Below are 13,490 nucleotides of genomic sequence, written 5' to 3' on the forward strand. Positions count from 1 at the left end.
GACCTCCTGAGGTCCCTTCCAACCCTGATATTCTATGATTCTATGATCCCAACCCTCATGACATGGCTGCTGACTGGCTAGACTCTGAGGAAAAGGTTTGTTCATTGGCAGTCCAGAACATCTTACTGAACAGCAGAAAACAGTCCACCGGGATCCTTTACCTGCACAAATGAAAATAGTTCTTGCTCTGGGCAAGCCACAGAATATACCCTCTTCAGAGACCCAGGCTCAAGATGTTCTAGAGTATTTGCTTCATCTGAAAGAGTCAGGCCTGTCAGTCAGTTTTCTGAAAATGCACCTGCCTGCAATGTCAGCCTTTCACCCTCCAGTCCAAGGTCGGTCTGTATTTTCTAACCCTGTGACAATCTGAATTTTGAAAGGAATAAGCAGGCTTCATGCACCACTGAAAAATCCATCTTCTCCCTGGAATTTGAACTTTGGTGTCATCAGTGCTAATGGGTCAACCCTTTGAACCTTTAGTTTGATGACCCCTTTCATACTTATCAGCTAAGGTAGCTTTTCTAGTGGACTTCACATGTGCCAGGAGAGCTGGAAAACTTCAGGCACTTATACTTTTTTTATAAGGATAAGGTTTCTTTGAGACCTCACCCCAGATTCCTGACAAAGATAGTCTCAGATTCCCATCTCAATCAGAGCAATCACTTACCTACTTTCTTTCCCAAGCCACACATGGACAAGGATGAGGAAAGAGTTCATACACTGGACATTCACTGGACCCTTACCTTTTATTTGAACAGGACTAAGCCCTTCCACTCCTCATCTTGGTTGGTTGTTTCTTATGAGGAAAGGATGAGAGGGCTTGCGGTGCCAGCACAGAGAATTTCCAGTTGGATTACCTCTTGCATATCTATGTGTTATAACATTGCCAAATCTGTGCCACCTTTGAAACGGTCAGAACATTCTACAAGCCACAGTAGCTTTTCCTGAACAATGTTCCAGCTGCTGCTGTCAGCAAAGCCCTGACTTTGTCTTCAGGACACACCTTTGCCAGGCATTATGCCATAGTGTCAGCCTCCAGAGACAGGGCCAGCTCTAGGATTTTTGCCGCCCAAAGCAAAAACAATTTTGGCCGCCCCCCCCCCCCGTTTTTTAATTACCCCGGCCCCGCCTCAACTCCGCCCCTTCCCCAAATCCCCAGCCCTGCCTCCTCCCCCCAGGCTCTCAAGCCTGAGAGGGAGAGAGGGAGGGAGGGAGGGGGAGCAGTGGCGCGCGAAACAGCTGTTTCGCGCGCCGCGGCCGCTCGGGATCTCCCCCTCCCTCCCAGGTTTGAGAGCCTGGGAGGGAGGGGGAGACTCCGAGTGGCCGCGGCGCGGGCGCCGCTTCTCCCAGGCTTGAGAGCCTGGGAGGGAGGGCGAGTAGCGGCACGCGAGCGGCAGCAGCAGCGGAGGTGAGTTAGGGCGGCCGGGCACATTTTTAGGGGCGGCATTCTGGCGCCGGCCATGCTGCCCCTAAAAATGTGCTGCCCCAAGCACCAGCTTGTTTTGCTGGTGCCTAGAGCCGGCCCTGTCCAGAGATGATTCAGGCTTTGGAAAGGCTGTTCTGCAGTTGCTGTTTCAGTAAACTCCGGGCACATCCTCTGTGCAGTTCTGCTTGAGAGGCATCTAATGTGGAGTAGACACTCCAGTCACTCAAAGAAAAAAGTTACTTATCTGTATGTAACGATGTTCTTTGAGATGTGTTGCGCATATCTATTCCACAGAATTCCCTCCTTCTTCTTCGAGTGCTTGCTCATATCCATTCCAGTTAGGTGTGTGCGCGCCGCGTGCACGATCGTCGGAAGATTTTTACCCTAGCAACACCCGGTGGGTCGGCTGTGGAGCCCCCTAGAGTGGCGCCGTTATGGCGCTGGATATATACCCCAGCCGACCCAGCGCCCCCTCAGTTCCTTCTTACCGCCCCTGACGGTCGTTGGAACTGTGGAGCGCGGCTTAGCTGATCTCCACACTCCCTAGCTTCTCATTGTTCTTGTTATAGTTAGTTATATAGATTGGGTCCTTCGCACGGTGGAAAGGGGATACGCCCTCCAGTTTTCCTCGCCCCCCCCCCTCCCACTCCCCCTCCCCGTCCCTCTTCAGGGACCCTTCTCACGAGCAACTCCTTACACAGGAGGTTCTTGGGCTCCTCGCTATGGGGGCCATAGAGGAGGTTCCATCGGAGCTAAGGGGCAGGGGGTTTTACTCCCGCTACTTCCTGATACCCAAGTCAAAAGGGGGTCTACGGCCCATCTTAGACTTACGCGGACTCAACAAATTCATAGTAAAGTTGAAGTTCCGCATGGTGTCATTGGGGACCATTATCCCTTCACTGGATCCTGGAGACTGGTTCGCCGCCCTCGACATGAAGGACGCTTATTTTCACATAGCAATTTATCCGCCCCACAGACGTTTCCTGCGATTTGTGGTACACAGGGTACACTACCAATTCGCAGTCCTTCCCTTCGGCTTGTCCTCGGCTCCCAGGGTGTTCACAAAGTGTCTGGCAGTCGTCGCGGCCTTCCTCCGTCGACAAGGGATACAGCTGTTCCCGTACTTGGACGACTGGCTGGTACGCGGCCGCACCAGAGGCCAAGTGCAGGCTCATGTCCGCATAGTGACAAACACTTTCCACGAGCTGGGCATTCTACTCAACAGAGAGAAGTCCACTCTAGTACCAACTCAGAGGATAGAGTTCATTGGAGCAATCCTCGACTCCAGACGTGCCCGAGCCGTACTGCCAGACAGCCGATTTCATACCATCTCAAGCGTCATTCAAGGTCTCAGGGCCTTCCCAATTACCACCATAAGAACATGCCTTGTCCTTTTGGGCCACATGGCCTCGTGTACATACGTAACCAGGCACGCCAGACTGCGACTTCGCCCACTGCAGGCTTGGGTATCATCGGTCTACCGTCCTCATCGAGACGACCTGAACATGGTGGTCACGGTTCCGGCCTCGGTCTTGGCCTCTCTCGCCTGGTGGACGGATCGCACAGCGGTCTGTGCAGGAGTACCCTTTCACGCCCCACAGCCCTCCCTCCACCTAGTTACGGACGCTTCATCTCTAGGCTGGGGCGCTCACCTGGGGGAGCACCATACCCAAGGCCTGTGGTCCGCGTCCCAACTAGCCCTGCACATCAACATCCGAGAGCTGATGGCGGTGCGCTTGGCTTGCCAGGCTTTCCTCAACTTCCTACAGGGCCGTTGTGTGCTGATTCTCACCGACAACACCACGGCCATGTTTTACATCAACAAGCAAGGCGGAGCTCGCTCATCTCCCCTATGCCAAGAGGCCATTCGCCTGTGGGACTTCTGCATCGCCCACTCGATTCATCTCACGGCGTCATTCCTTCCTGGAGTCCAGAATACGCTGGCGGACCGTCTCAGCAGGTCCTTCCAGACGCACGAGTGGTCGATTCGCCCGGACATCATCTATTCCGTCTTCCAAAGGTGGGGGTTTCCCCAGATCGACCTGTTCGCGTCTCGGGCCAACAGGAAGTGCCAGGCATTCTGCTCCCTACACGGGCGAGCCCCGGGCTCTCGGTCAGACGCCTTCCTCATGGCATGGAAAGACCATCTGTTCTACGCCTTTCCTCCATTCCCGCTGGTCCACAGGGTGCTGCTCAAGATCCGCAGGGACCATGCACGGGTAATTCTAGTCGCTCCCGCTTGGCCGAGACAGCACTGGTACACCACACTGCTGGAGCTGTCAGTACAGAGACCGATCACGCTCCCCTTAAGTCCGGATCTCATCTCTCAGGACCACGGCCGGCTGTGTCACCCCGACCTACAGTCGCTCCACCTCACGGCGTGGATGCTTCATGGTTGAGTCGCTCAGAGCGGCAATGCTCCCAGGCCGTCCAACAGGTCCTGCTGGGAAGTAGAAAGCCCTCTACGCGGACCACTTATTTAGCCAAGTGGAAGAGGTTCTCCTGTTGGTGTGAGCAACGAGCTACGTCTCCCTCGCAGGCTCCTATCCCCTTTATACTGGAATACCTTCTGTCCCTAAGACAGCAAGGATTGGCGACATCCTCAATTAGGGTTCACCTCGCCGCCATTTCCGCTTTCCACCCAGGAGAACTCACGTCCTCGGTCTTCTCTAACCCGATGGTCGTTAGATTCCTCAAGGGCTTAGACCGGCTGTACCCACAGCAACGACAGCCGGTTCCGACGTGGAACCTCAACCTCGTCCTCTCCAGGCTCACAGGGCCTCCGTTTGAACCATTGGCGACCTGCTCACTCCTGTACTTATCCTGGAAGACAGCCTTCCTCGTAGCCATCACCTCAGCACGACGCGTCTCGGAACTCAGGGCGCTGACATCCGAGCCCCCTTACACGGTGTTCCACAAGGACAAGGTGCAGCTTCGCCCCCACCCTGCCTTTCTTCCGAAGGTGGTGTCACCTTTCCACGTAAACCAAGATATATTTCTCCCGGTCTTCCATCCGAAACCGCACGCTACTCGTCAAGACCAGCGTTTACATTCTTTGGACGTTCGCAGGGCCCTGGCTTTCTATATTGACCGTACAAAGCCATTTAGGAAAACGACGCAACTCTTCGTTGCAGTGGCCGACCGGATGAAAGGATCACCGGTCTCTTCACAGTGCCTGTCCTCTTGGATTACGTCCTGCATTCGTGCTTGCTACGACCTGGCCGGTGTACCGACGCCACGCCTCACTGCTCATTCCACGAGGGCCCAGGCCTCCTCGACTGCCTTCCTGGCTCAAGTACCAATCCAGGACATTTGTAAAGCTGCAGTGTGGTCATCGGTCCACACATTTGCTACTCACTATGCGCTGGTGCAACAATCCAGAGACGATGCTGCTTTCGGGTCAGCGGTTCTGCACACAGCAATGTCTCACTCCGACCCCGCCACCTAGGTGGGGCTTGGGAGTCACCTAACTGGAATGGATATGAGCAAGCACTCGAAGAAGAAAAGACGGTTACTCACCGTTGTAACTGTTGTTCTTCGAGATGTGTTGCTCATATCCATTCCAAACCCGCCCCCCTTCCCCACTGTCGGAGTAGCCGGCAAGAAGGAACTGAGGGGGCGCTGGGTCGGCTGGGGTATATATCCAGCGCCATAACGGCGCCACTCTAGGGGGCTCCACAGCCGACCCACCGGGTGTTGCTAGGGTAAAAATCTTCCGACGATCGTGCACGCGGCGCGCACACACCTAACTGGAATGGATATGAGCAACACATCTCGAAGAACAACAGTTACAACGGTGAGTAACCGTCTTTTCCCCTCTACGTTGGAGTCAATTATCATTATGAATCCAGTGCGAAAGCACTGGAGTGGGTTGAGGAAGCTCTGCCCTTTGTGCCCCCGACTGAATATATGAGGATGCACAGGGCATGTGCACTGCCCTAGCAGGTACTGCTAGGGAAAAATCTCTAGCTACAATGCACTGGGTGCCCACACCTAATGTGGAATAGAAATGTGTAACACAGCTTGAAGAACACCATTTACAGCTCAGGTGAGTTATGGGTTTTTTTGTCAGTAGAGTGAGTGTGTTCAAAGGGTATATTCTGTGGCCTGCCCAGAGCAAGAACCAAGCTGCAGAGCTGCTGAATAAGAAGGTGCCATTTTTTACAATCACTTCTCAGAATAGAACTTCGCTTTAAACATTAACATTTACTGATTGTGGCACAGCACACTAATAAGCCATCTCCAGGGGAAGGCACAGGAAGACAGACTTTGTAGCAGCAACCCATTCCATTGAGGTGTACATTGCTAGACAAAAGAAACATGTGGTATGTACTGGACTGATGCAGGTCACAACTGGGAGTTTGGAAAGTCTGTTGCTTAACAACCCATTTCCCCATGGAGTTTTGCTTAAAAATGAGTGGCATAATATAGCCTGAATTGTGTAATTGACATTTAGTTGCAAAATATATAACCTGTTTGTACTTGTGGGTTGCAAAGGGTGACTGGATTCCTGCTAGCAGATTCTGCTGGCAAGTGAAACATTGACAGGGCCAACCCCGTGCTGGGAGCAGGGACCTGACCAGGCCACAAACCCAATGTCTCTCTCCAGCTTTCTCATGGTACAACCCAGGTACTCTCAGTGGGTAGTGAATAGGAAGGGGCTGCCTAGACTTGAGGTGGCTGGCAGTATATGTACTTTCTTAAACCAAAAAACGGACAAAATGAGTAAGATCAGCCCTACTCAACCTTGGTGCTGGAAAAAAGAGATGATGGTAATGTTTGTATTTATACTTTCTGTACTGTGTGATGGAACAAGTAAAGAGTAGTTCAAGGACTGAACAAGTCTAAGAAGCCTATATTAATCCATTTTAGGTTGGCTTCATGAATGATGGTAGGATCATGGCTGCAGATGCCAAATACTATATCAATGGAGGATGCACTCCTGATGACTCTATTCTGGTAAGGATTTTATAAAGGGGCAGATTTTCTAGTCATAACATGGGATGAATTGTTTGCTGGAAACATTGTGGAAGGCCAGGTTCCCTTGCTCACTCCTTGTAAGATTGTCCTTCTAGCCTGTGTTGTGGGGATTCTGAGTGTGTGTCGGAAAAGACCCCCATAAGAGAAACCACCTCCCCTGACCTAGCGCAGTGTTCCCTTTTGGCATTTCCCCACACATTCCCTTCATGGAATATTACTCAGAGTTAGGTTCAAGTTATGGTGGTAGCTAAAAGTCTCTTCCCCACAAATGTCCAGTGCCCCACAGTCTGCACAATCATTTTATGGCCACAGGGAATCTGGAAGGTTCTGACAATGGGAAAATCTCCATAGCTCTTAGAATATTAAAGAGTAAAATCTACCTGAGATTGCCAGCTGTCTTCTACTCACACTCAGCAGGATAATTCTGCATTTTCCAAACTGCAGTCCTCACACAGATACTACTCAGACCTCCCGCCTCTCCCAGTCTTCCCCCAGTTGTACATTTGAATTCATATACCTGTTACCACTGACTATATAGATAGATAAACACTACACCCAGTAGCAATTCAGTTCTTAGAGACAAATTGTCCCATTGGATGTATATACGCCATTTCTGCTGATGTCAGTAGGAGTTATTTGCACAACCAAAGCCAAAATTTGCCCCTGGAGCATTAGGCTTACTTATATTCTGTGAATAATGTTTTAATTTATCATCACATTGAAAGTATTCCCATGCACAGTTTCATTATAGCAAAGTTAAGATTGCAGGATCTTCTCTGTGATTGAAGTGCAGTAATATCTTTCAAGACTATTAGTATTAAAAACAAACCCTTACACTTTAGAAACTGAGGAAACTAAGGAACTAAGGTTACACTTCTCTACACTTCATGTGGGGGAACCAACAGTCCCTAGTTATACATTCAACTAAAACAGTTAATCATTTTTTTAAAGGTAGATTTTAATCAACTACATTTTGGTGCTGGGTATTAGAACCCAGCCTGGATAGTCCAGTAAACAAAGGTTTATCTCTCTTGTGGTTTTTTTTTTTTTCAGATTTGTAGAAAAATAAACAAATATGAAAACAAAAACCAAAGTTAGAAGACTTTTGTAGTGGTGGCTTCTTTGAGAAATGAACCTTAACTCTGAACATCCTTAGATCCCTTTGTCCAGTTCATTTCAAATTATATAGAAAATTTTTGCTTCAGGCCCAGATCTAACCTACAGTTTTTTAGATTGATATGAATTTTTGTAAATTTTTAGACTTAGGCCAAAATCAGTCTTATAATGGAATTTCATTTGCAGCCTTAACTATAGAGAGACTATAGTAGCTCACTAATTATATATCAACTGCTATTGTGTCTACTACGTTCCTTGCATATGCTAACAAAACTATTAAAATGTAAGATCATGCTGTGTGGGAAATGTAGATGTAATGACTATAGAGTATTCTTGTTACATGGGATTTATAGAAACATTTAAAAAAAAAAAAAGCTTAAAATACTCTTCTATTGTCTGAATTGTCTCAAGTCCAAGTCCTTTCTCTAATAGGAAGAATATTTGTTTAAATGCGAATGTAATTTTAAGGGAAGAGCTGTTCTGATGGTTAGCTGTACCTGTTCCCATACTCAAGGTAGCAGAGGTAGTCTTACTAAAACTGGATAATGCTTACAAGATTCCCAACCTGCGGTGCTGCAGTCGTGCCTGCAAGACGAACTTGCCATCAAACACAGCATTCCGAGGATTTGGTTTCCCACAGTCAGGACTGATTACAGAATCCTGGATAACAGCCATTGCAGCCAAAAGTGGTTTGTCACCAGAAAAGGTAAGGAAAGAGGTTTATTAGCATTGAAATGAAACAGTTTATTTTTCTTTACTCTTTTGTCCTGTACAAACTGTGTTAAAATGTGGCCCACACAGTGAAATATTTGAAAACTCCTGGGTTGGCTGACTAGCTAGAACTAATCGTTTTCAAGTCCCGAGTTGACTACAAAGTGTTTGTTGCTATTAGTTACTCTTGTTTTTGTGACTGGTCACCTGAGTCACATGGTATTTTGTCTTTTTCCGGATCGAATGACTAAAATATTTTAAAGATGAGAGTAACAAAATAAAACACTGTGGGTATGAATTTCTGGATGAAATTGTGCTAAAATTTTTAAATACTTCCCATTCAGAGTTTGACTGCTTTCAAAAATGAATAATATGGCCCCACTGTCATGCTTTACCCAACTTGTCATGATTAATCATGAAAATACTCAAGAATGCATTTTGCTTACTATTTGACCGCTAATCCCAAAAGTAGTAGTCTGCTTTTATGAAGATGGTACGATCTAGGTTAATTCTCCTGTTTCAGGTTAGGGAAATAAACATGTACAAAGAAACTGAACAAATATGCTACATTCAAGAGCTTGATCCAGAGAACCTGGTAAGGTGTTGGAATGAATGTATGGAGAAGTCTGAATACTACAGCAGGAAAACAGCTGTGGAAGAATTTAACAAGCAAAATTACTGGAAGAAGAAGGGGATTGCCATTATTCCCATGAAGTTTCCATTTGGCGTATTCACACGTTTTCTAACTCAGGTCAGTTGGCTTTAAAGCTGCTTTAAAAATGCCAACTAACACAATGGGCTACGCCTTTCACCCTTGGAAGGCTAGATTTTACCTAGTTTAGATAACAAAAAATATATTATAATTTTAATCCCAGATGAACACTTGTCCACATCCTAACAGCTGTTATCTATAGGCAGCATCGCCTTCTGAGTCACTTCCAGGTGCAATCAAAGGTGTTAATTTTGATCTGTAAAGCCCTGTAGTTTGGGCCATGGCTAGCGTCTCTGTAACATACTACATAGGGTAAGAACAGATGAAGGACTCTTACTAACAGTGTCTCGATTTAAGCTTTTGGGTACTGAAGGCAGGACATCGTCTTCAAAGAGTTCTTACCTCTAGAATGTGCTCCCCCCTGAACCGAAGCCTGTTGAACTTTGGGCAGTCGGGAAAGCTGCTTTTTCAGGCTCATCATTTGCAGGTCATGGGGGGTAAGCGTTAGGAAGAGAGAGTTGGAGGAGAATATTTAATTCATATTGATGACTTGTGTGACTTGTGTGGTATGTTTACTGTTGGGGGTGTGTTCAGTGCTTGTTCGATAAGCACCTTTTATACATTGAAAAATAAATCAATCCACAAGGTGACAGAATGTCCCACCCAATTTGCAGTCTCTCCTCAACATTTTACTCACCGGGTCTGTTGCAGACTGTGATGCAGCTTATGGCTGAGTTGTGGGGGTTGGAAGGAAACCCCATTCAGGACTCAACTGGCTCTGACCAGTACTGTCAGTCTGTCCACTTCATGGCTCCCCAACAAGTCCAGAGGCTTGAAAACATTAACAAGAGAGAAAATAGAACTTGCAGCAATGTTTTTATAGAAACATCGGTCACAGGGTGACACTGGCCCTTTAAGAGGCCAGTCAGTTGATACCCATTTAGGCTTCAGAGAGCACCTGAGCCCTAGAGGGTAGAAGACCAGGTGAGTTGGAGATCTGGTGAGTCAGATCCAGAGAAATGTCTGAGAAAGTAGAGCAATAAAAGCAGCAGGCAGAAGCTGCCTGGGAGAGACAAGGACACTGCAGAGAACAGAGAGGTTTCCAGTCCCTGCCTGGGAATAGGTTGGAATTGGCTAGGAGACCAACAGAGGGGCCAGTCCCAGGAGACTGAAAAGGGCTAAAAGCTAGGAGACCAGCCGAAGAGTTGGCCTGCTGACCTTCCTGAGCCATAGAGCCAGCGCCGGGAGGCTGAAAAGGGCTGAATCATTGGACTGTGTGTTGGGTAGAAGAATCATGAGACTGTTCACACTTGGGTGGATGGCTGGGAGTGTGGGGCTCTGGAACAAGGACAGAAAGGAACTAAGAACCAAGTGCTGGTGGACTCACGTGTGGATGACGTGGAAGTGATGTTCCTGGAGAGGGGAATGGAAAATCACTGTACCTTGATATCAGGGCCGGCTCTAGGATTTTTGCCGCCCAAGGCAAAAACAATTTTGCCCCCCACCCGCCCCTTCCCCAAATCCCCAGCCCTGCCTCCTCCCCCCAGGCTCTCAAGCCTAGGAGGGAGGGAGGGAGGGAGGGAGGGGGAGAAGCGGCGCCCGCGCCGCGGCCACTCGGAGTCTCCCCCTCCCTCCCAGGTTTGAAAGTCTAAAAACCATGACCTGAGGGAAGATTGAAAAAATTGGGTTTGTTTGGTCTGAAAAAGAGAAGACTGAGGGGGACATAATAACAGTTTTCAAGTATGTAAAAGGTTGTTACAAGGAGGAGGAAGAAAAATTGTTTTTCTTAACCTCTGAGGATAGGACAAGAAGCAATGGGCTTAAATTGCAGCAAGGGAGGTTTAGGTTGGACATTAGGAGAAACTTCCTAACTGTCAGGGTGGTTAAGCACTGGAATAAATTGCTTAGGGAGGTTGTGGAATCTCCATCATTGGAGATTTTTAAGAGCAGGTTGGACGAACACCTGTCAGGGATGGTCTAGGTAATACTTAGTCCTGCCACGAGTGCAGGGGACTGGACTAGATGACCTCTCGAGGTCCCTTCCAGTTCTATGATTCTATGTAGTTCAGATTCTTTCCTTGTGTTCCTAACATCATGAGAAACAAACCTCCATAAACTGATATGTCCTCATTTGAAGTTTAATGTAGAGACAGAGCTGATGCTGGAATTCCAAATGTGGCCTTTGATTCTGTCTCAGTGGATAAGGTTATAGCATCTAAAATCACAATGCACTTCAAGGCGCCATCCCTTCTGCTTTTGATGCATTGCCCCATGTTAAATGCAGACCCTCTTTCCATTAAATCAAAGGGTAGTAACAGCACTCAGTAGTCCATTTCTGCTCTTTCTCTTTAGGCTGCTGCTCTGGTTCATATCTATATGGATGGTTCTGTGCTTCTAACTCATGGTGGAATTGAAATGGGACAAGGCATCCACACCAAAATGATCCAGGTACCAAAATCAAATATTAGCCATGTGCTAAATACATAGTATGGACAAACACTACTACTAAGATGTTTAGTTATTGGAAAAGCCATAGCAAGACTGTGAACACAGATAGAGACAAATTCTTCTCCGGCATAACTCTATTGACATCAACAGAGTTATGGCAGCAGAGAAAAGTCCCTTGTTCTGGCAGGCAAACAGGCCCTGTATATGTGAGCTGCTCCCATAGCCAGCTTCGTTAAGGGCCACAGTGGGAGCAGGCAGAGAAGGCAAATAGCTTACAGGAACCACCTTATTATTACTATTATTTGTATTACAGTAGTGCCTGGAGGCTGCGGTCAGTGTTGGGCCCCTTTTTGTTTGGCACTGTACAAACCTGTAGTCATTGCCACAAGGAGCACGTCGACTATATAGACAAAACAGACAAAGGGAATGCAGCAGAACTCGTATTTTATTAAATAATTGGGGATTGAGGAGTTCATAAGATCAAAAAATTAATACAATTGAACATCTCAAAATTACAGCAGGTACAGTGCATAAGTTAATAAATTAACTCTTTGTTGATGGTGTACATAACAAATGGTAATAAATGCATGTTTTATTTATTTATTTTTGTATGAGAGAATTGTGCTTCTTCTTTCGCACCAAATCTCTCAGTCTTTTCAACCCTGTGCTGCTGCTTGAATGTTGACTGAAGGATTGAAGTCACATTGGGTAGCAGAAAGATGACTTTGACAGCAGAAAAATGATTCATATAACCTGTTGGTCTTTTAATATTGTCCCTATAGGTTCTCCGCTCTAGGTGCGTATGCACCCTATGCTCCTCAGATCAGAGTTTTTAGGTAGCACTGTTTGTTCCGACCACGCACGTGACCCATGCAGCCTTTTGCCCTGCACCGTAGCCATGTAGAGCTGCGTAGGTGAAACACCCTCAGTTCTTCTTTGAATAGTGTTTCTATAGGTGCTCCACTGTAGGTGTGTTTGTGTCCCTGCGCTGCTGGTCGGAGAGCTTTGGTAGCAGTGTCCGTTAGGCCCGCACATGGCACTGTCTCTCCTCGTGCTGACCCACGAGGTTAGCCAGCGCGCGTGGCCTTAACCCCCTTCGGTTTCTTCTCAACCACCCTGGCTAGAGACAGAGCTATTCGCAGTCCACTAGGACTATTACTTTAATCTGCATTTCTATAGTTAGCCTACTAGTTTGTAGTGAACCAGAGGAGGTAGTTTCGCAGTACTCCTCCCAAGCTCCATATGGTGCTCATTACCAACAGAGCCAAAGGATATACTCACAGATGGCCCCACCACTACCATCTTGGTATGGCCACCCATGGGTGCCACCACCACCCCAGTGGCCATATTGGGACCCTTGGGTGGCACAACACCAACAAGCCTCTCAGGCTTTGAGCCTCACCCGGGAACCCTGGAGGCACACTCCCTTGGCTGCAGCATCCAAGGCTTCGGAACCACCTCAAGGCATAGAAAAACAGGAAGCCGGTACTGAGGAGGAAGTGATACTAAGGACCATATCCTCCTCCTCTCTGGACGAAGCCATCATGTCTCCTACATCATCTTTGGCAGATGACTTTCATCTCTTCCAGGAGCTGGCGAAGAAGGTGGCAGAAACACTCCAGATACCATTGGAAAAAGTCAAGGACACCCACTATCAACTCCTTGACATCATCTACTCTTCATCCTCCTCAAATATCGCCCTCCTGATTAATGAGACCATGTTAGACCCAACAAAGACAGTGGGGCAAATCCCAGGATCGATGGTGCCAACCTGCAAGCAAGCTGACAAAAAATGCTATGTCCCTGCCAAGGAATCCGAATTCCTATTTTCCCACCTATCACGCAACTCCAATGTGGTGGATTCCATCAACTCCTGTGTCTGACAATAACAGTCAAGGGCTGCTCCCTACGATAGGGATTGGAAGCGCCTTGACCTTTTCGGCAGAAAAGCGTACTCCTCAGGCACCCTACAATTCTGTATTGCCAACTCTCAGGCCCTCATGGTGAAATATGATTATATAAAACTGAATGACTTTATTGAGGCCATTATCCAGGAGGGCCAGTTAGTGGCAAACATATCACTGTAATCTGCCCTCA

At 47.7% G+C, this 13,490-nt stretch overlaps 1 protein-coding gene across 1 annotated transcript in view; it reads left to right on the plus strand.

The window, feature by feature from the left end:
• Positions 1–13,490, plus strand: part of LOC112111543 (aldehyde oxidase 1) — an 85,169-nt gene that overhangs the window by 54,123 nt on the left and 17,556 nt on the right. Inside the window, exons 24-27 of the mRNA XM_026647669.2 lie at positions 6,299–6,385; positions 8,037–8,228; positions 8,757–8,984; positions 11,298–11,393. Of these exons, the coding sequence (XP_026503454.1) occupies positions 6,299–6,385; positions 8,037–8,228; positions 8,757–8,984; positions 11,298–11,393 (603 nt within the window). The remainder of the gene's footprint in view (positions 1–6,298; positions 6,386–8,036; positions 8,229–8,756; positions 8,985–11,297; positions 11,394–13,490) is intronic.

This window comes from Terrapene carolina, unplaced genomic scaffold (assembly GCF_002925995.2).
Source record: "Terrapene carolina triunguis isolate 2854851 unplaced genomic scaffold, T_m_triunguis-2.0 Scaffold62, whole genome shotgun sequence".
NCBI classification, from domain to species: domain Eukaryota; kingdom Metazoa; phylum Chordata; order Testudines; family Emydidae; genus Terrapene; species Terrapene triunguis.